The sequence below is a fragment of the Pelecanus crispus genome, chromosome 4 (assembly GCF_030463565.1).
Source record: "Pelecanus crispus isolate bPelCri1 chromosome 4, bPelCri1.pri, whole genome shotgun sequence".
In the NCBI taxonomy this organism is placed as follows: Eukaryota; Metazoa; Chordata; class Aves; order Pelecaniformes; family Pelecanidae; genus Pelecanus; species Pelecanus crispus.
Window position 1 is genome coordinate 343,191 of NC_134646.1, and position 18,580 is coordinate 361,770.

At 59.1% G+C, this 18,580-nt stretch overlaps 2 protein-coding genes across 2 annotated transcripts in view; both read right to left on the reverse strand.

The window, feature by feature from the left end:
- Positions 1-4,340, reverse strand: part of CFAP299 (cilia and flagella associated protein 299) — a 222,647-nt gene extending 218,307 nt beyond the window's left edge. The window contains 4 exon segments of the mRNA XM_075709379.1: positions 2,136-2,218; positions 2,220-2,258; positions 3,847-3,945; positions 4,299-4,340. Coding sequence (XP_075565494.1) covers positions 2,136-2,218; positions 2,220-2,258; positions 3,847-3,945; positions 4,299-4,340 — 263 coding nt within the window.
- A 5,554-nt stretch (positions 4,341-9,894) lies between these two features.
- Positions 9,895-17,553, reverse strand: FGF5 (fibroblast growth factor 5). Its single transcript, XM_075709583.1, has 3 exons — positions 17,262-17,553; positions 14,595-14,698; positions 9,895-10,239 (listed from the first exon to the last, which is right to left on the reverse strand). The coding sequence occupies exons 1-3, from the start codon at positions 17,551-17,553 to the stop codon at positions 9,895-9,897; spliced, it is 741 nt and encodes a 246-aa protein (XP_075565698.1).
- Positions 17,554-18,580: the final 1,027 nt, after the last annotated feature.

Sequence of the window (18,580 nt, forward strand, 5' to 3'; positions counted from 1 at the left end):
GTGTTAAAATAAACAATCCTTTTTGTCTTTATTCAAATAATTAAGCCTTTGGTTTTGCAAAATTACTTTCTCCACATAGCGACGTGAACAGTTAATTCTTCAAATTAAAAAAAAGTCACCTCACGCCTGGAATTGAAGTTTGATACAGGACTGTACATGAAGTATGGCAATAGTTTAACTACACGGCACACATGTTCTCGGCCCACAAATGCTACGAAAAGCATTTGATGCATGCTGTTAAATTATTAAATTATAATTTCACTATAGCACAAAAAGGGAAAAGCACCACAGGAGGATAAGACCACTCCGCGGCTCTACTATTCACTAACCATCTTGGGAAAATAAGTACTGTAATAACATTATTTAGCTTCTTGTAGGAAGGCACCAAAAAGAAGTTCACTATTTACGGGGGTTGTTCATTTGTTTTTCTCAAGAGGCAAAGAAAAAAAGAAACCAGCAAAGCAAACAGCTAAATATTTTAAGATTTGCAGGCTGGTTAACGGAGCAGAGGATGTGCAAAAATAAAAAGGTAGGGGGAACCAGCCACAAGATACGATAAAGCTTTATTGCAAAGCACTGAACTCTCGGTGCAACGTGAGCTTTCGTGAAAAGTGCATGCTGTAGCTATATGCTCTGTAACAAGTGTGAGACAGCAGAAGCCAACACAAAAGCCTAAAAAAAAAAAAAAATTGCATATGCCCGCTTGAACTCCCTTTGTCAGAGACTTTTGGAGAGTAAATCAGCTCCCCCCTCAAAGGCTTTTGGAAATGTGGCCATAAAACAACAGACACCTTGTAACAATATCCAAAGATACCCTTATCCAGTCTGAAGCATTTAAATCTCTTCCCAAGTGCTCGTTCTCATAGACCTTGGTGTGATTTGCTTCAGGTGCCCTATGCAAAGGGAGCACTGCCGCAACCATCTCAGCCTCCCTGACCCAGGGACACACTCGCAAGGAACCAAGATGAGCTTACCCACTGCTGCTGATGGGAAAGGAAGCCTCGACTACATTTCTCCATAAAGTCGGCCCTCAAAGCCTAAGAAGTGATCAGCAAAGAAAGGATATGTTACCATCTCCTATGCCACCCCTTTTCCATCAGTATGTTCCCTGTCTTGTTACCAGCAATCCCAGGAGTCTGAAGTGTTAGGAAACGCACATTGCTTGGCTACAACTTGGAAAGGGTGATCCAGGTATTCAAGTGCCCTGTCTCGTAACCAAGTAGCAACGTTTAGGTGTCTCCAACACATCCACCACCTAAGAGACATCCGCGCCTCATTTCTCTTACACCAGTGTCTGCGCCTGTGGGAAGGGTGACAAGAAAAAACAGCGCACACGCACACCCCCAAGTCGTGAAGCGGCGCCAACAGCCAGCACCCCGCTTTTGGGGACAGGCACCCGGTGCGACATCGCCGGCTGGGCAGCGGCAAGGGAACGGGTGGCGGCTGCAGGGTCGCAGTGCGGGACTCAGTCCCCGTTCCGAAAAGCCACAGGGCAGGTGCCCGGCGGGGGGGGGGGCACCGGGAAAGCCGCAGGGCAGGTGCCCGGCGGGGGGGGGGCACCGGGAAAGCCGCAGGGCAGGTGCCCGGGCGGGGGGGGGGGGGGACCGGGAAAGCCGCAGGGCAGGTGCCCGGCGGGGGGGGGGGGGGGACCGGGAAAGCCGCAGGGCAGGTGCCCGGCGGGGGGGGGGGGGGGGACCGGGAAAGCCGCAGGGCAGGTGCCCGGCGGGGGGGGGGGGGGAGGGACCGGGAAAGCCGCAGGGCAGGTGCCCGGCGGGGGGGGGGGGGGGGCACCGGGAAAGCCGCAGGGCAGGTGCCCGGCGGGGGGGGGGGGGGGGACGGGGGACCGGGAAAGCCGCAGGGCAGGTGCCCGGCGGGGGGGGGGGGCACCGGGAAAGCCGCAGGGCAGGTGCCCGGCGGGGGGGGGGGCACCGGGAAAGCCGCAGGGCAGGTGCCCGGCGGGGGGGGGGGCACCGGGAAAGCCGCAGGGCAGGTGCCCGGCGGGGGGGGGGGCACCGGGAAAGCCGCAGGGCAGGTGCCCGGCGGGGGGGGGGGGGGTGGGGGGGGGGGGGGGGGACGACCGGGAAAGCCGCAGGGCAGGTGCCCGGCGGGGGGGGGGGGCGCGGGCAGGCAGGCACTTACTTCTGGGGGGGGACCGCCCCGCCGCCGCCGCCGCCCGAGCCCGGAACTCCTCCCGCTGCAGCACGGCCCCGCAGCCCGCGGACGCCCAGCTCCACCAGCTGCCGCGCCACCGCCTCGCTCTGCGGGAAGGAAGAGACGGGCGGGCGGCCCGCTCAGCGCCGGGGACCGGGACCGCGCCGCGCCGGGGCACCGGCGGCGGAGGGCGCCGCCTGGCGGCGCGGCGGACAGCCGCTGCCCCGGGCGGGCGGGCGCACGCTGCCGCTTGCCCCCCCCCCCCCCCCCCCCCCGCCCCTCCGGCGGGCCCCGTCCTGGCCGCTCCCCACCCCCCCCCAAGCTGTGCCGGGCAGCCGGCGGCTCTGCCGCGCTGCGGGCTAACGGGGTCTCGCACCCACGGCCGCGGCGAAGGAGCTCCGAGCGCCGCCGCAGCGGGGGGCTCGGGGGGGCTCACGATGGCAGGGCCGCGGGCAGCCCCGCACAGAGCCCAGCAGCTGCAGCCCTGCCCACCGGCCTCTGCCCGCACCCAGCTAAGCCCCAGGAAAGGACCTGCGCGCCTCCAGCTGGAAACCGATTCCCGAGTTTGGGCGGACACCCCCGCGGGAGACGGGCACGGACGAGCTGGGCTCTGGGGAGGAGGCAGAAGAGGGGTGAGGTCCGTCCTCCAGCTGAAGCTGGGGCACCTGATAAGCCCTGATAGGCAATGCCCCCCCGCCCCTTCCACCCCAGCCCGGCACCCAGGCCAGCTCTTCCCAGCTGCCAGACTCGGTCCCCGATTTCTTAAAGCCAAATGGGGGATCGGAAGCTGCTCTCTGAGCACAGACCTGTAAGCAATGCCACCTGCTTTCCAAGCGTGAGACACAAAAAAAAAAAAAAAAAAAAAAAACTTTCCACCAAGCAACGTGCGTTATCATTTTTCAGAAGTCAAAATTTCAGCAGTCAATACCTTCCGAGCATCACTACAATGTGACTTGTTCAACCAGACACGGCCCTTGGAAGGATTCAGCCTAAAAATTGTGCTTTGTAAGCACTGGACAAGATCTTCCTCCCAGTTTTGGTTAAGAACTGGGCCAGCACTAGCCTGAAGCTGCCCTTGCACATCAAAGCGAGCCCCGCTCTCTTCAGCTCATCGCATACCTCTAGACAGACGGGCTGTGTGCTGCCACGGTTTGGTTCCCTACGTGGGTATCAACAGCAAACATTACAAAACAAACAGCTGCTCCCATCAGAGGCTCTCTGGTCCAGCCCTGCACTGGGAGGCTCGCTGGCGAGCAGACCCCCGTTTCGGCGAGCAGCGCGGCGCTGCTCAGGCTGCCAAGACGCAGAGAGCGCTGCCCCCTCCCCGCCTCAGCCGCCCCGCTGCCCACCGGCCTCAGCCCGCCCTGGGCGGTATCTGCGGGGAACGCTTGCCCGGGGGGAAGCAGGAGGGGGTTATTGCCCCGGACGCGGGTTCTACCAACGAGACCCTCGCACCCAAGGGGCACCAAAAGCTCCACGGGCTAACAACGTGCCCGACCGCCCTCGGGAGGGAACCACCGACCTGCCCCCGCCGCCGCGCAGGCCTCCCCCGCCGCGGCCGGCCCCTCGCAGCGCACAGGCCCGGGCCCACGGGGGGGGGGGGGGGGCCTACCCCGCCTGCCCTCACGGCGGGAGGCCGGGGCCGGGCGCGGAGCCCCGCGGCGGTGCCGTGTGCCCCCCCCGCCCCGCACTCACCTCCAGGTACCGCAGGTCCGGCGCCGTCAGCTGCGCCTCCAGGTACTCCTCGTAGGTGCGGGGCAGCGGGGGGCGCGGCCGCCGCCATCCCGCCCGCGTCTGGGGCAACGGCGCAACGGCCGCGGCCGCGCGTGCCGCCCGCCCAATCAGCGCGCGGGGCCGCAGGGCGCGGAGGGCGCGCGGCGGCGGCGGGGGCGGGAAACCCGGGGAGGGGGGAGGGGGGGGGCGGCCCGGTGCTGTTGGGGCTTTTCCGGTCGCTCTGGGGGTTGCGTTTGGAGGGCGGCTCATCGGAGCGGTGCGAAGCGGGCCCCGCCGCGCCGCGCCCAGGGGCTGGGGCAGAGGCGTCGGTGCCGCGGGGCTGCGGCCACCGCACGGGCAACAGCAAACCCACGCGCGAAAGCCGGCTTCCCCTGCACCCCCGTTCCACACACCCCCCCCGGTAACGCAAGCACCTGCAGCGGCCGCTGGAAGCGGCCACAGGCCCCGCACGCCATGCCCCAGATGCTGATTTTATTAAGACAGGAGGTTGCCTAATCTTTGGCCACAGTGCAGGTGTTTTTGGCCATCCCACTGCGGAGGAGCGGAAGTGCAGGCGCTGACGGGGCTCTGTGGGAAGAGGGGACAGCGTGGGGCATCTGCAGCACACCGGCCAACACCCCCTGCACCCGCGCCAGTGGGCTCTGCTGAAGGGCCCCGACCTGCCGCACGCTGCAATCATGGAATCATGGAATCATGGAATCGCTACGGTTGGAAAAGCCCTTCAAGATCACCCAGCCCAACCATCAACCTACACTGCCAAGTCCACCACTAAACCAATCAAGGGGAGAGTTGCAATTTCATGTTTCCTGGCTCGGTTGCTGGATTATTTTTAAATGAAAGTAAAAACTAGGAATCATTAAGGTTGGAAGGGATCTCTAAGATCATCAGTCCAACCATCAACCCAACACCCCCATGCCCACTAAACCATGTCCCAAAGTGCCACGTCTGCCCATTTTTTGAACCCCTCCAGGGATGGGGGACTCCCACCACCTCTCTGGGCAGCCTGTTCCAATGCTTGACCACTCTTTCCATGAAGAAATTTTTCCTAATATCCGACCTAAACCTCCCCTGGCGCAGCTTGAGCCCATGTCCTCTCATTGCTTGTTCCTTGGGAGAAGAGACCAACACCCCCTCTCACTGCACCCTCCTGTCAGGTAGTTTTAGTGTAAAACCAAAGCAAATATTTCTGCAGATCTGGAAAATGATGCACCTCTGCAGGGATGTCTGTAGCAGTTAAAAACAAGATGTGATGGGGAGAGAGGGAATGGGGGGGGGCTTTTCTTCATTTCAGAATTTTAACAACTGCACCCAACAACACAGAGCTGGGGCATTGCCAGCAGCTCAGTGCACTCCACTGTGCTTCCTACAGCCCCTTTCCAGCTCCAGAGGGATTTCTGCCTCCTTTGCAGGCCGCAGTTGTTTGGAAAGGAGTTTGGGAATCCTCTTGGTTTGTTTCATTTCCAGCTTTTTCACCCCAGCACCACATGGTAGAAGGAAAAAAAAAAAAACCCACCCCAAACCAAAAAATGACACATCATGCCAACCCTCAGCTTCTCAAAATATGTGGGGTTGGAGCCAACATTCTCCCCATCGGGTGATAAGTTCAGTTTGGGGTTACTCCCTCCGGGGGGGAACACATCAACAGCGCAGCCCGTGGCCGCCACGAGCCCGGCCTGCCCCAGGGAGCCCATGGCCAAGCGAGCCGGCTGGGGTAAAACACCAGCTCTGCAGAGCAAAAAGGCAATCAGGCGCTCCAGGGGACTTCACATTTGTTCCAACACTGGCTAACATCGTGCTTTGAGCTGAGCTTCCAGAGGCATTGCGCCTCTCCCCGTGCGGTACTTTGCCTAATCAACATCTGAGACTTTTTATATCTGCAAAGCCTGCAGGAACAGATGACTCAGAAAGCAAACGGGAGAGAAAAAGAGGGCGAATTGGAGGTATTGATCCACATTGTGCAATCATGCCATTTTTAGCCTTGCTGACAACGAGCTCGGAGGCATTGTGCTGGTGTCCTAAGGATGGTTAAACTTCATACAGCCGCGTTATCTTCATACATGCTGGCTCCCTGAATGCTTCTACCAGCCCTGCTCTCAGCGGGCTCCGTGATTAAAATTGCCTAAGAGACCGCTGGTCCCTCACCGAAGGCCACCCAGCCAGCTGATGCACCACCCCTCCTCCCTGCTTGCTTCCAGCAGCCAGACCTCCCCATGGTCCCCAAACGCAGAAGCCCTTCCCCGGCATGCCCCGCTGCCCTCAGCACCCCAAAAAGAGGGCTAGGAAAGCCCCTCCCCGTTCTTCATTTTCCCAGAATGTTTTTCCTCTGCATGCAACAAGACTTAAAGGCAATATGAAGAGCGTTTATCTAAAATAAGTACAAAATCTGTTTATGAGTCCAGCAATTAGTGCTGTTGCTGTTGAAGCCCAGATGATGAACCCACTTGGATGAAACAGGAGCGGCTGACAGGATAGTTTATGTCAGAGTCGGAGCTGCAAAGCTGGAGCCAGAGCCTTTCTTCTTTTCCTGGACTGTCACAGCAATTTTCCCTCCCTCAAGTCACAATACTGAGCGTACGCTTGTTCTCGTTGATTCCGCAGGAGCAATACTCCCACGGCATGGCAGATAAAGTGCTCCCAACAAGCAGAAAAGAGAAAGAGAAGAATTTTGGTCTCGCGTCCTTTCTCCCGGTAAATCCCCACCTGCTGAAGGGCAGCGGAGGGCAGGAGCCTCTGGGCTTCTGCTGCAGGCTTTGGGCTTCTCGTCCTGCTCAGGGAGCAGTTGGCCAGCGCAACGTGGCCTCCGCTCCACCTGCAAAAGCAGTGGTCAGAAGGGTTTAAATGCAATCGACAGCTGCAAATAAAAGTATGGCAACAACAAAACAACTTTGAAATGCAAGAAACATAACATACTGAAAGAGTTACTTTTATTCCTTAAAAGTCTCTCAAGTGTCCACAGGCAATTTTTAAATATAATAGAGATATTTACCTATTTTGTAATGCCTTCAGTCTCCTCCTGATAAGCAAACCTATTAATTTCCTTGCAGAATAGTGGCCAGAAAGGAACAGGAAGGGTTTGTCAGTCCACGCCACTTAGATGAACTTGCATTAGGCTCTCTGCTGCGGTTGCTAGCGGGCTGCTGTCTGCCCTTGGCACAGACCTCTCCATTGCAATAGGGTAACTGCATTTTAATAATTACTGTACTATTAAAGCACCAGCCTCCGCCCGCAGCTTCCCATGCCTGCTAGCACCCCTCAGCTGCCTGCTGCGGGGCTGCTCCTGGCTGCCAGAAACCGCACGTAAAACATCAGGGTTCCAGCAGCAGCCTTCGACGTGCGGCATGGCAGCCCCCGCGTCCCTGGGGAAACGGGGGTGTGAGGCGGGAAAGCACCTGCACCCCCTCAGCCCGCCCCAGCCCTCCCCCACCTGCAGGAGAGCACGCGTTTCACCGGCCCCCGCAGGGAGGAGATGCCCGGGCTGCTTCCTCAGGCAAATCTCACCCAGCAGCTCTCAAACACGATAAATGCTCCTCTTCTCCTCGGTGGGAACAGCGAGGGGCGTCAGGAGAAACACGGTTCAACCAGACCCACAAGCACGAGGTGACGGCGGTGCTCATCCCCCCCAGGCAGGGGGGCTGCAGGAGGGCTGGCTCGGGGGCAACGCGACCGCCGGCAGCACCCCGCTTTCCTCCGGTGAGTCCCGAGGGCGACGTGCTCAAACCGCGGCCCCCCGCGCTCCCGTCCCTCCCGGCAACCACAACAGAGCAAGCAGCGCTTCCCGGTAGTTGCTATGGCAAACACTGGATGCTGGCATCACAGCGCAGTTCGGGATCAGTTTTTGTCCAGAAACAACAGGGACCAAAGCATTTTTTTGTCATACAGGCTAGTTATCAACAAGCATTTTCCTTAATATAAGGTTAAAAAAGAACCCTTTTCCCCTCCGAGGGAAAACAGCGGCAGCAAGGGACAGGCACTTTTGCTCCTCTTACCTGCCCGGGGAGCTCCAGGCACCCACCCGGGGCGGAGGCTGAGGACAGCACCCTCCCACGCGGCTCCTGCAAATGTTTTCATTCAATTAGTTCATTTAGGTAGCCCCATGCTTCACTGAACATTAATTACACCTAATTGTGCCTGGCTGCTGAACAGCAGATAAGCAGCATTGTTTGAATTCTGTAAGTTCGTGGTCAGGCTGTCTCGCTGGAAACGGCCGGGGTACGCAACGCGCCCGGGTTTGGCTCGCGCTGCCCCGCTGTGACTCAGGCCCAAACAACTGCCCCGGAGGAGCCGTCGGGAGGTTTGTCTCGGCACGCGGTACGCGGAGTGCGGCATACAGAGGAAGCAGAGGCACCAATTTTGCTCCGCTCTACCCTGTCGCCGATACCACGCCAGCCAAACCCTCAAAAACACGGGTAGTGGCTAATTTAGCAACACTCATTTTTTTCCTTCAGGGAAAGGAAAGAAAAAAAATGCACGGAGAGCAGACAGGCAAGAAGAGATTACACAACCAGGTTATAAATGAAGCACGATTATATTTTATTCAGGCGTCCCCATCCATCCCCGCACGTGGAGCGCGCGCCCTTGTGCAAAAGCGTTTGCTGCCACGTGGAGCGGATACGTCCGGCCAGGGGCCGCCCAGGAGGACGACGGGTGAAGAACCACAATTTCAATGGAAATAGCCATTTGTACCATGATCAGATTTGGAGAAAAGGCTCGGCAGCGCCGCCTGCCCTCGTTATTGCTGCTCAAGAGTGGCAGGGCTCAGGTTGGGAGGGGTTTTGCTAACATGAGCCCGCCTGGGCTCCTATTAAGGCTTAACCGGTGAGGTTCAATGCTACCATTTTCTGTATGTATGCAACACAGCTAAATGCCGATTAAAAACTCCATACGCGCAATTACTCCACAGGTAACACCACAGCGGAGAAACAATTCAACAGGCGGGGCCATAGGGCAGCCTGGGTGGGAAAAAACACTTCCGAAGTTACAAGTAGCTGTAACAGCGTTTATTGCCACATCGCCACGCTCGCTATAAAATAAAACCCTTTCCCCTTCCCTCTGTAAGTGTATTGTGAATGATAAAATAAATCAGCAGTGCAAACTGTCGGAAGAAACCGGTGGGCACCCAGGGCCAAAGGCGTCCCCGTCCCCAGGAAGCAGGGGTGTGGAGGGGCTCCCCCCGGCCGCCCCCCAGGAAGGGGTTTCGGAGTGGCTTCCTCCCCACGCAAGCAGGAATGCCACGGGCCGGGGCAGAGGTATTTTAAACACAGAAATCAAAGCCATACTTTGATGGACAGGAGGAGACTCACTCCTCCAGCTGTCCAGGGAAGAACGGGAGAGACCACCAGGACCGGGCTGCGAACAGCCGCCCTCCCCAAGCCTGCAACCCTTACAAAAAAAAAAAAAACAAACCAAAAAACCTGTTATTGCCAACAAAGAGTTTTAAGACCCCCTTGCACCACAGATAAGGTGAATGATTTTGTTGGGCTTGGTCTCGTTGTTTTTTTGTGGAAGGGAGGAGCTGGACTGTAAGAGAAGGGGAAGGGGCAGACCTGGATATACGGTGTCTGAGGTATGGTCGGAGGAAAAAAGTGCAGCAAAAAGGAGACGCAAAAAAGACAAGAAGGGAAAAAAAAAGCACTTAATAGGTTGGCTCTGAACATATCTCTTGTATGAAAATGATTGTCAAAAGAGTCACTAGTGAAAATAAGGTAAGAAAATATGTTCGCCATAGAGATACCTTTCTGCTTCTGTCAACAACAGAAAATTAACCCGAGGTCCACCGCGTGTTTTCTGCTCACCACAGCAATACGCTTTGGACAGCCCAAGTTGCGTCGTCCCAGCACGCGCCTCCAAGGATGCCGTCCGCTTTGCGGGGCAAAGAGAAGGACCCCGAGCCCAGCACGGCTACCCAGAGCCTCCCCACGTCCGTCCGGGGAGGGGGGACGCGGGACTCCCGCGGGGTCACCCCCAAAAGCTGCCCGGTCTCTCCCGCGCCAGCGTCCCCGCCATGGCGTGCTACCCGAACCGAAACTTCAGCCGGTACTTGACAGGGCCGGGGTTTTTCCGAGGTGGGGACGGGGCAACCTTCGGTTTCGGCGGTGGCGGGGGCTTCTTCTCAGGGAGGGTGACGGTGAAGGCGAGCTCGGGGGGCTGGGGCTGCCGAAAGCGGGGGAGGAAGTGCGTGGAGACGTGCTGGGGCCGGGCGCGGGGGCTGCAGCCCCGCTTGGCTTTGCCCCGCTTGTTGAGTGCCACGTACCACTGCCGGCCCGAGCGCGGGCTGCGGTGCACGGCCGAGGCGTAGGTGTTGTAGCTGTTCTCCTGGAAGCGCTCCCGAAACTGGCAGTCCGCCGTGAACCGGGCCTGCGGGGACAGAGCCAAGGGCACTGTTAGCGAAGGGCTGGTTTTACCCGTCCCCCGCCCCACGATGCTTGCTGGGTTTTTAAAACTCCCAAAACCAGGTCCAAAGGGGCGAGCAGCAATGTAGGGCACCTGGGAAACCCACTCGGAGGCCGCCAGGCACCCAGCAATTTGGAAAACCCCCAAACACAGATACTTTCTGTACCTGCTTGCCAGCTAATGAAATTTTGGACTTTCTTGCAAAAACCAGGCTTGGTCTGCCCCAGCAGCACCCCTCCTCCCCACCCCAGCTCTCCTCCTGCCCTCCCCGCCGACAGGAGAGGGGACGCGGCTCCGCACCCCCCGTGGTGCAGCCCAGCCGAGTACCCTGGGGCTGAGCCCGCGCTCCATCTCCGTTCCCACCCTTGCACCCCTCGCTTGGGCACTGAGTCATCACTTAATAATCTGGAAAGGCAATTTGCATGCAGATTTTCATTGCTTGGCTGAACATGGCTTTGATTGTATTGGATTTTTTTTTTTTCTTCATCCGAAATGAACTCGGTGTGTTTTGTCCTTTGATAACCTGAAGAAATTACTTGCAGCCCAGGAGCATCGCCTTTTATAAACAGGGCGGCTGTGCTGACTCCCAGATGGCCGAGGGGAAAGGCTTCCCAGTGCCCGAGAGGACAGGCTGAGTGCTGCCCATAACAGCTCCTTGTTGTTGTCAAGGGGGGGAGAAGAAAAAAAAAAAAGCATGGAGAAATAAAAAAAAAAAAGCCATAATGCCCCAGATATGTACCCACGGCCCTGGGACACCCAGCTGCAGCCTCCAGCCACCCCTCTGACATCTTTTGCCACGCTCTGATCTGCCCACGGGCACGGTACCTGGTGCCCTGGTAGCTTCTCCAGTGACGCCTGGGCCACCGCAGCCGGATTGCAAAGCAACACTTCAAAACTACTGACGTGAAAGGGATGCAGAGCTCTTTAGCTTCGAAACCCCGAAACCCCCAGCAGTGGACGACAAGACAAAAACCCCCAAGCAGTGCTTTATAACCACACAGAAGGCCCAGGTGTCTGGGATCATTTTTAAACTCCTAATTTAACCAGAGGAGTTGAGCCCTGCAATGCAAGTGACAGTTCCTGACCTGCAATGCATTTTTTTTTTTTTTAACTCATAGCACTTTGAATTGTCTCCTTCTGCTCTTCGCTTGAAAGAAACGTCACCCTGATGACTCATTTTTGCTTTCCCTGTCTTTTATACATCCTCAGTGCTGCATCGCCCATGCATGAGTGTTCATCCTCCTGAGGCAGGGCGTTGCTGACCCCTCATTGCTCTTCGAAGCCCGGACATGCGCAGCGGTGCTCGGGCAAAGCACCCCCCGCATCAGCCTTGGCACTGGGAGGCTTTTGGATTGAGCGAGGCACCAAGGCACACCTGAAAGGGTGCTCAACACAGAAGGGACCCTGCTGGGACCCTGAAACAGGCCCTGACTTTCCCCATGGGATTTGGGCAAATGGCCAGAGCAGGCTTTTTTGGGGTAGGAGATGAAGCTTGCTGCCCGGCTCCGGGCATCGAGGCTGGCCACAGCCGAGGATTGGATACTGAAATCGGCTCCAGCGGGCTTTGCAAGCACTGCCGCAAGTAGGAGAAGATGCTCCTGTCCCTGCTCACACATATCCCCGTACAGACAGGTCAGCTCACCACTGCTTTGCCTGTTGGTAAGCCAAACTGGCATTTCCAGTCTGGCCCAGCGTTTTTGGGCAACGCCACCCCTCACCCACTGCCGCTGAGGGAGGTGGCACTAAGAGGGCTCCCTGTCGGGAGCATCACAGGAAAAGCTCCTGATTTAAAGTGTTTTTTGGGGAACCGCTCCCTAAGAGTCAGAGTAGCATCCCCTCCAACGTGGGATTTGGGGAAGTGGTGAGGGGTCCCCAGCCCTGGACAGGGAGGGGTGCTGTGGGCTGCTCCCGCCGGCGGCACGGGGAAGGAGAAGACCCGCAGCCAGCGCGCGCAGAGGGAAGCTCTCACCCCCGGACAGCAACTGCCCCGGGACCCGCGTCAGCTGCTGCTGCACCATCACTGAGCCTTGCCCACGCCCCAGCCTCTCAGCTCAGCAACCGCGCCGTTTCAGCCGGGTAAAGGCATTTTTCCCAGCACAGGGCAGGCGGCGCAGCCACGGCATGCCGGCTGGCCATCGGATTTGCTCTGCAGCAGCTCCAGAGACAATCATGAAGAGCAATCTGGAAGTCAATTAAATTTCAAAATCCAATTCAACAGAGATTTGCCCCGGCGAGGACCACAGCGTTTGGTCAACTCAGAACAAGTCCTGAGAAAGGAGAAGTACCTGAGCCCCGTGCGGGCAATTCTCTCCTCCGGGGCTCGGGCCGGCCCCTGCCGAGACTGCCACCAAACCCCCTCCTGCCCGATCCATGCTAAAAATGTACAAACAAGGGACCAAGGATTTAACAATCCGAGGAAAAAGCCATCTGTGCATGCAACTGATAATTGCCGGGATTACTGTCATTTTCTGAAGCCGGTGCCTCTAAAAACGAACCACTTGGTAATTTAATTAAGTTGCCATCAAAAACAAAAAGAAGGAGGGCTGCTGTAAAGCACCGAGCTGGGATAAAGCCGGGCCTCAAGAGCAGGGTTCGAAGGAGCCTGAATCCCTGCAGGAATGACTTTTATCTGCGGTTCAGCACAAAGTCACCGGCGTGACTCCCATATCAAAGCGCTGCCCTGAGTGACGGGCGCAGGACGCGCTTTGTACTGCTCAAAACTCATTAGGCCATGAAATAACTTTATCCTGCCAAGGCAGGAAAGAACAACAGATGCTGGGTTTGCATTATCGGCATTATTTAGCCCAGCAATCTTTAGACATTTGGGTCAAGTTTCTACAAATTCGCGGCTTTCATCCGAGTGGGGCATCGTGTGTCCTCACCCCCGGCTCTGACCCGCCTAATTGAGGTCCCTCTCCGCACTGCCCCTTGTGTGCCGACAATTAACCGTACACCGGCGAGGTTTGATTTAATTTCTGCCTGCGCCAGGGCATAAATCAAGGCTTCAGATCGAATAAGGGGCCCATTGTACGCTGCAAGGGAGGGCAGGCTCTAGAGGGTCTGGGGATCACGCTCGGCCTGTTTCCCCTCTCCTCTCCATCCTTTACCTTTCCACTGCTCTCCTGCTCTGCCTGTTTCCTGCCCTGTCTCCTTCCCTCATGTTTTCCTCCGTACAGCCATTCCCCCTTTCCCCTAGATGCCATTCCGCTCCTACTTTGTTTCCTAAAATAAGCAGTCATGTGCTCCCCCTTTAAGCATCATTAGGTTTCAGGAGCAACACTCCAATAAGACTCAAGGGAGAGAGAGGCTAGTTCATAAATCTCACTTGAAGGCAATCTGCAGGCTCGGGCAGCGCAAGCACATCAGTAACATCCACTTCGCGACCGCGAGGTTTGCTCGTAACCGTGGGGGAAGCAACTGGCTTTTCCCTCTTTTGGGCTGTCAGCCCTCAACAGGCTCCCGGGAACAAACTCGGGTGACAGGTTGTCCAAGATGCTGCCTTAAAAATGCCCTTCTTTGGGTGTTGCATTTATACGCACCTTTAAAAGATGACAACTTTCATGTAAGCGCAGCAGTTACTTTCATTTGTTTAAATGATCTCTAGAACTAACAGGAAAAAATTAGCAAGCAGCATCTCGAAGTTAAAAAAAGAAGTGAAATCAACTCACAGGATTCATTCCATGCAAAAAGCCTGGAAAAAGCACAATTAGACCTGCAGGAAACCCAACCTGCGAGAAAAACAGCCTGCAGAAACAAGAGTTACTGGGATTTTTCCCCTCTAGCTGCAATGCTCCTGCACGGGCTGGACCTCACCTGCCCGAAACCCTGCGTACAGCCGCACGAGCTCACCGGGGGACGCCTCTCCCCCATGGGCGAACCCAGCCAAAACTCCGGGGTTGCAGCCCCTTCCCTGTGCGTGCACGGGCGCAGGCGGGCTCCCGGCACCACGCGTGCCGCTCTCCAGGAGACATTTGGCTAAAACCGTCTGCGCGATCTGCTGCAGCAGTTGCTAAAAATAAATGCTCAAAGAACAAGTCCTTTTGATGCAAATACCCAACTGCAAAAAAAAAAAAAAAAAAAAAGGCACTTTTCTTGGTTAAATGCAGTAAGTGGGGATATGGGCTTCAGGATTTTTGGCTCCACCTGTCCCCTATCTGTCTGCGCGGTGCCAATGCCACCCAGTGCAGACCCCTCCCAGCGGCCAAAGGAGCTCGGCACGCAGGGGCCCTGCCCGGGAGCATCGCTGCGGTGTGCACGTGAAGGTGTCACAAGGCCTTTAATAAACAATACATACTGAGAAGCGGGGGGGGTTTACTTACACTTGCATGGAGTTTTCCTTTTTTTGACATCGCTAAAAATTTGTTGCTGAAAACTCCTCGTATTCCTACAATCCCCTGAGACACAGCAAATATTTCCAAAATACCTAGGATGACAGAAATCCCAAAATAAATCACAGTTCTTTTCACATCGTTGTGACAAAGAAAAAAAAAAAAAAAATCAGTCTCATAGGTTTGCATTTCCTCTCCACACAACCCTGCTCCTCCTCGGCTGCTTGGATCCACGCAGCGCTCCTGCTCCATCCCTCCTCCCCACAGAGGGACCTGCATCAACTCTGGGATGGCTGCAGGGTGGTAGTTTTGGGGGGGTTTGGGGTTTTTTTTTGGTTTTTTTTTTTTTAAAGCTGCATTTTAGAGGATAATTTCTGACTCGGCTGCGACAGAGCAAGTTCCCCTCTGGGGAAATCCCTCTGAAGGGTGGGAAAAGCCCCTTGTGCCTACAGGCAGCCTGCTGAGATCAGCCTTGCCCGTCGTCCTCCCGTACACGCCACACACACCATTTGGGGCTAAAAGTAACAATAATTGTTTCTCCGGCCCTTCCTCGCAGCAGGACTCGGGGAGCGGGGCGCTACGCAGCCCAGCCACGAGAAAACAAAATGTTTGCCCCTCAAACGGGTATTTTCCGAGCAGCATGGGGCTCTGACCCCTGGCAGGGCGTGCATGACCTATGATTTATCTTAACGAAGAGCTTCGACCTCCGAGCACCGTTCAGCAACAGCACCGACACATTTTGCTTGCCCACACAGCGCGGTGTCCCCCCGCGCAGAGGAAGGGGTGCAGCAGGGGTCAGGCATCCCCCCGACACCCCCACCAGCTGGGGGGAGCCGGGGTAAGCACCACATCCCCAATGTGCCCTTCCCACCCTGGGAAATAAAGCATTGCTACCCCCGGCTGCAGCCCTGGGGCGGCCCTGCTGGGACTCGGTGGCCCCAGGGGGGTTTCGGTGGCCCCAGCCCCAGAGGAAGGAGCCTGCGAGAGCATCTCGCCCAGCCCCAGCGAAGGGCCACGCGGATTAACATGCCGAGAGCAAACACGAAGCTGCCGTTAAATCCCTGAGGCCGGGGAATCAGATCACCACTTCCCATGTTTATTTTAAGGAGGAAGCGCAGCTCCCGGAGGCGCCCAGGGCCCGGCACAGAGGGCCTGGGGAGCACTTTGGGGTCTGGCGGGCCGCCCCTCGTCACCCCACACGCCCCAGTGGGAGCAGCGGCCAAGAGGCATGGGGCTGTGCAGCAACACGGCACGTGCCCTCTCCAGCTCCCTCCCTGTCCTTGAGGGCACCCCAAAACCTGCTGGGGCGGGGGGGTGGCCGTGCTGGCTGGGAGACCTACCCCCAGCTATTGGGGTACCCTGGGTCAAGCCCACTGTCCCAGGGGCCAAAGCTGGGGTTTCCCTGCCAAAAGCCGACTTCTCCCCCACGGGGGATGCTCCTCGGGGCAACACCCTGGCACGCCCGCCACCAGCACGCGCCCCCGGCCGGGGCTGGCCCTGCTCTGGAGCACGGAGCTGGCGCCGCTGCCGCCTCTCCGAGGACAAAATCTCAGATTAAAGAGGAAGGAACTTCACATAATCCAAGCCCCTGTGAGACAGCTGCGGCATGAAAGGCTGCGCACGTCTCACGGGGGACAGCCCGTCTGCCATGCCGCTGTGGGACAGGGTGCGGGGCGGGGGGCATGGCGCAGGCAGCCCCTCCAAACTCCGTCTCCCAAACCAGCATCGGCGTGGGTGCCCCATTTTCCCACCCATCCCCTTCGCAGCCCCTAAGCCCCTCCTGGCCACACACCTGCACTGCCCCTCAAAACCCCACGCAGGGTTTCTGGCCTCCCAGCATCCCTGGCCACAGGTCGGCCGGCCGCCCTCCCGCATGGGGCCATGGCACAGACCAGGGCCCAAATTATTGGGTCCAGGCCAGATGTGGCCATTGCTCCGCGAGCACGCCCGACAGCTGAAGCCACGCGTGCTGCCAGGGTCACCTCAGGCCCAAGCCCTCAGGCTCTTAAGTGATTTTTCATCCCCACCTGCCATTTCATTCCCTCTTAACAGGATATCACGACAACTCCGACCCAAAGGAGAAGCCGTGAGTTAGCACAGCTTTCTCTCAGGGGAACGTCAACCTCAGTCCTATTTTTAAACTGAATATATCCTATCACTGCGCTGGGAGAATGAGAATGCAGAGGGACGGATGGAAAAGTTACACGGGGAAAGGATGGAAAAGGGGCGCGAGGGAGAGCCCGGTGCAGCATCCTGCCCCCGGTACCCCGGCGAGGCGCTGCGGTTGGAACACAAACCTCGCGCCTTCGCACGGATCCCCACGGCCTCACTTCCTCAAGGCGGGCGAACCCCGCGGGGCGGCACTTCCCAAAGCGAGCAGGGCAGAGCTCCCCGGGGCCTCAGGGCGCAGCACCCCCGGCACACCCCGGGCCCAGCCTCCCGGGGCGCTCAGCCCCCCACATTCACCCTTCCCGCGGCCGCCTGGGCTGCATCCCCCCCCAGGTGCAGGCGGCAGGCAGCCAGGGTCTCCGCCGCCCCCCAAGAGACACCCCGGCGATGGGGATGCTGCAGCCCCGGGGGCGGCACCCCGCTGCCCCCCGCGCTGGGGCGCGGCCAGACGCCCCCCGGGCCCCCCGAAAATCCCCCGCGGGCACTCACTGAGCGGGCTGGCGTCGTGGGCGCCGTCCACCCGGCCGTCGGGGTGCAGCTGGAGGTGGAAGCCGATGCCCACCCGGCAGTACAGCCGGCCCCGCCGCCGCCCCGGGCGGCTCCGCGGGAAGCGGCTCGGCCCCGCCGCCGAGGAAGAGGAGGAGGAGGAAGAGGAGGAGGAAGGCGCGGGGGCGTTGCGGGCCGCCGGCCCCGGCTGCGCCCCGCCGGGCACCTGCTCCCGCCGGGAGCGGGCGGGCAGGGCGAGGAGGAGGAGGAGGAGGAGGAAGAGGAAGGGGCTCATGCTGCCGGCGGCGGGGAGGGCGCCGCGCCGCATCCCGCTCCGCCGCCGAGCCCCGGCGCGGGGGGGGACCCGGGCCGCCCCTCCCGCCCCTTCCCCGCCCGCCTTTTGGCCAGCGGGCGGTGGCCCCGCACCTGTGCCCGGCCCCGGCAGCGCCGAGCACCCCCCGCCCCGCCCCGCGCCGCCCCCCGCAGCAGATGCCGGGGCTCGGGGGGAGCATAAATCTGGGGAATTAACTTGTCCGCCCCGCCGAGACGGAGGCGCTGGGGCTGCGCCTCGGGTTACCGCCGAAAAATACCTTGTCAGCGGCTCCCCCCCCCCCCCCTCCCGGGCAACCGGGCGCGGCGGGGCCGGCGGAGCCCTGGGGAAGGGGAAGGGATTGGGTTGCAGCCCCCCGGGCCGGGGCCGCGGGGGGATGACAGCCGGCAGCTGCACCGCCAGCCCGGCCCCCGCCCCGGGCGAGGGGCACGGGAGCGCATTTGGGGCCGGAGGCAGCGCCCCGAGCGGGAAAGCCGCTGGCCCTGCTGTGCGGGGCGGCCGCGCCGTGCCAGGCCCCGGTGGGCAGCCCTAGGGGGTCAGCGGGGGGCTCCCGGCGCCGCCGCCACCGCAGATCCCCTGACAGCATCTCCAGGGGTGCGGGGAAGCGCTGGCCCTCGTCTGTGCGCAATATCCCCGGCAGCTCCTGGGCTGGAGGGATGGCGGGCCCGCGGCCTCCCGCTGCTGGCGCGGTAACCCCGACACGCGCCCGCTGCCCCGCCAGCACCGGCGGTCGTATTTCTTCCCAATTACAAAGACAACTGCCACGCAGCACCGCGGCGCAGGAGGAGACCCTGCGGCGTCAGCCCATCCATCACCCCGGCACAGCACCGAGCGTATTCCGCTTTTTTTGGCTCCTGGGGCTGCTCGAGGCTCCCCGCGCATCTCCCAAAGCCAACAGGAAAACCTCACCTCTACGGAAGCCAACATCAGCCAAACTCACCCTGCCCAGCACACAGCCCTAATGCTGCACCTACGTGCCCTTACTGCTCTC

What these genes read in the sequence shown, in the direction of transcription:
- FGF5 (XM_075709583.1), bottom strand. Translation starts at nt 17,553, where the DNA reads ATGAGCCCCTTCCTCTTCCTCCTCCTCCTCCTCCTCCTCGCCCTGCCC. An exon ending in CCACGACGCCAGCCCGCTCA is followed by an intron (nt 14,699 to 17,261) that starts GTGAGTGCCCGC and finishes CTGTCATCCTAG; the next exon opens with GTATTTTGGAAATATTTGCT. An exon ending in AAGGAAAACTCCATGCAAGT is followed by an intron (nt 10,240 to 14,594) that starts GTAAGTAAACCC and finishes CTGTCCCCGCAG; the next exon opens with GCCCGGTTCACGGCGGACTG.